Source organism: Myotis brandtii, unplaced genomic scaffold (genome assembly GCF_000412655.1).
Source record: "Myotis brandtii unplaced genomic scaffold, ASM41265v1 scaffold199, whole genome shotgun sequence".
NCBI classification, from domain to species: Eukaryota; Metazoa; Chordata; class Mammalia; order Chiroptera; family Vespertilionidae; genus Myotis; species Myotis brandtii.
Window position 1 is genome coordinate 2,964,820 of NW_005357414.1, and position 2,839 is coordinate 2,967,658.

Here is a 2,839-nt window from a genome sequence, read left to right on the forward strand (position 1 = left end):
TAAACCGGCAGTTGGACATCCCCCCTAGGGGTCCTGGATTGGAGAGGGTGTAGGCTGGGCTGAGGGGACCCCCCCATGCATGAATTTCGTGCACTGGACCTCTAGTATACCAAATAAATTCCAAATTAAATTACACAGTGAATGTCTGCTATCATCTGGGTCCAAACTAACTACCCAATCAACTTTCCTTCTCACTATGCAACCTTTACAATCTATATCCTAAATACATCAATCTACTACCCATTTCCATATTTTCTGCCTTGTATGTCATTCCTTCTTATAGTTGCTTGTGTCTCAAGTCTATCCCATCCTTCAACGATTTACCAGTTCCAACACATTTTTTCCATATAGTCACTCCAATTTCTCCAGTTATAATTATGCATCCCTTTATCTATGCTCTCAGAACATTTTTATTGAATCTATTGCAGCACTTAGCTCAAGCCATATATATGTATATATATATGATTAATTTATGTATATTTGCCTCATAACTAGACTGTAAGCTCTTTCTATATTGCACTATGTCTATCAGGAGGCGTGGTCAAAACACATAACCAATAAATACAAATCAAACTAAATACTGAATTAAATATTATAAAGATACCTCTATTCTACCTAATCTGGGAGAAGTTTGATCAGATTATTAGTTTTGGACTCATTTCTGACTAGCTAAACCAATTGAAGATTAGAACAAGTCAAAGCTATATCAATGTCTTACCGACTAATGAATGGCTGGATGCTCTGGCCCTTCAGGGGCTCCATGTTCATTGGCATGGGCTCTGGAGTGGAGAGCCAGTAAGAATAGTCATTTCTTGAAGCAAAGTTACAAACATTGTTGATGTTGCAGAACATGAAAGGCATGGTACTGAAGCGACGAAGGCAGCTGCCGGCTGTCCCTAGAAAGAATTGGGGAGTAAAAGATGAAGAACTTCATCAGGATGATACTTTAGTTTCTTCTAAAACAGTAACAACCTCTCAAAGAAAAAACTTGCCCACATTTATATTTTTAATATATTTTAATGATTTGAGAGAGGAAGGAGAGAGATTGAAACATCAATGATGAGAGAGTATCATTGATCACAATTCTTAGATAATAAATGTGCAGGGGTGGGCAATAGTAGATTAACAGTTGTTAGTACATGAAACAGTAGTTTATTTTGGTATTATTATTTACTAGAGGCATGTTGCACGAAAAGATTCGTGCAATAGGCCTTCCCTTCCCCTGGCTGCCAGCACCAGTTTTCCTCTGGTACCCGGGACCCAGGCCTTCGCTCCGGCCGGAGCCGCCTTCAAGCCTTCGCTGCCCTGGCCAGAGCCACCTTCAAGTCTTCGCTACCGCGGCTGGAGCCGCCTTCAAGCCTTCGCTACTGTGGCCGGAGCCGCCTTCAGTCTTCGCTCCACCGCTTTGCGCCTACGTATGCAAATTAACCACCATTTTTGTTGGCGGTTAATTTGCATATCTTGCTGATTAGCCAATGGGAGGCATAGCAAAGGTACGGTCAATTACCATGTTTGTCTATTATTAGATAGGATTAGTTATTGTATTATTTTCCATATAAACAACTGCAAACCTACTTTTGCCCACCCCTGTACTTTAATTCTTCAATTATAAATCACACATTTTAACATTTCTAGAATCAGGTTATATCTTATAATTTATGTAGACATTTATTGTGGTAGGTCATTATATATTACCTAACACTGTTTTTAAACTGGTGTTGTTTTATGAATAATATTGGGTGATTTATTCTGGACAAGTGAAGAGCACAAACTGAGTCCTTATAATATCATATCAGTATTTCCTCTCTAGGCTTCCCTCTCTTCTTACAAGCCATCCAGAGAATGTATCTTGTGTGGCTTTGTAATCACTTTAAGGCTAAGGACAATTATAGTGCTGACCACTATACAGAGCAACCACAGACAGGTTTTCAGGTGAATAATAAAATGGAAAAAAAATAAATAAGAGATAAAGATAAAGGGAGGGTGTGAGTGCAAGAGAAAAGAAATAGAGCTTTTGATTTTTGGGGGGCTGGTAGGGACAATAGAGGTTATGTGATCAGGCCTTTTTTTTCTCATTTACTCACAAAAAGAATCATGAAAAATGATGTACCCTAACACATTTTTAAGTTGATATCTAAAATTTTCATCAGAAGTTTAAGTTGATACTGTTCTAGTAATTAAGGTATTGGTTACTGTCTCTGGGTTCCAGCCCCATCCTTCTATACTTTGTAATACTGGACAATGGGGCTTTGCAAACCACATCTTAAAATTGCCAGTTATCCTTTCTAGTGTTTTGTGAATATTTATATTTAAAAAACGAAAGCCTTATATCACTTTTAAAAATATACAGTATAATAATTGAAATCTAACAACAAATATTTTAAAAAGTATATAAATTGGTTTTTAGAAATTGGAATTTATTCAATGTTCCTGTTGCATTTAGAAATTATACTTCCACTAGAGGCCCAGTGCATGAAATTTGTGCACTGGTGTGTGTGTGTGTGTGTGTGTGTGTCCTTCAGCCCAGCCTGCACCCTCTCCAATTTAGGACCCCTTGAGGGATGTCTGACCGCCCGTTTAGGCCCGACCCAGGTGGCAGCTGGACATCCCTCTCACAATCCAGGACTGCTGGCTCCCAACTGCTCGCCTGCCTGCCAGCCTGATAGCCTCTTAACCACTCCCCTGCCAGCCTGATCGACACCTAACTGCTCCCCTGCCAGCCTGATTGCCCCCAACTGCCCTCCCCTGCTGGCCTGGTCGCCCCTAACTGCCCTCCCCTGCAGGCCTGGTCCCTCCCAACTGCCCTTCCCTGCAGGCCTGGTCCCTCCCAACTGCCCTT

At 40.7% G+C, this 2,839-nt stretch overlaps 1 protein-coding gene across 2 annotated transcripts in view; it reads right to left on the bottom strand.

The window, feature by feature from the left end:
- COL4A5 (collagen, type IV, alpha 5) overlaps positions 1–2,839 on the bottom strand; it is a 329,573-nt gene that overhangs the window by 4,819 nt on the left and 321,915 nt on the right. For both annotated transcript variants that reach the window (XM_005865212.2, XM_005865213.2), the window contains one exon: positions 719–896. In XM_005865212.2, the coding sequence (XP_005865274.1) occupies positions 719–896 (178 nt within the window). The remainder of the gene's footprint in view (positions 1–718; positions 897–2,839) is intronic.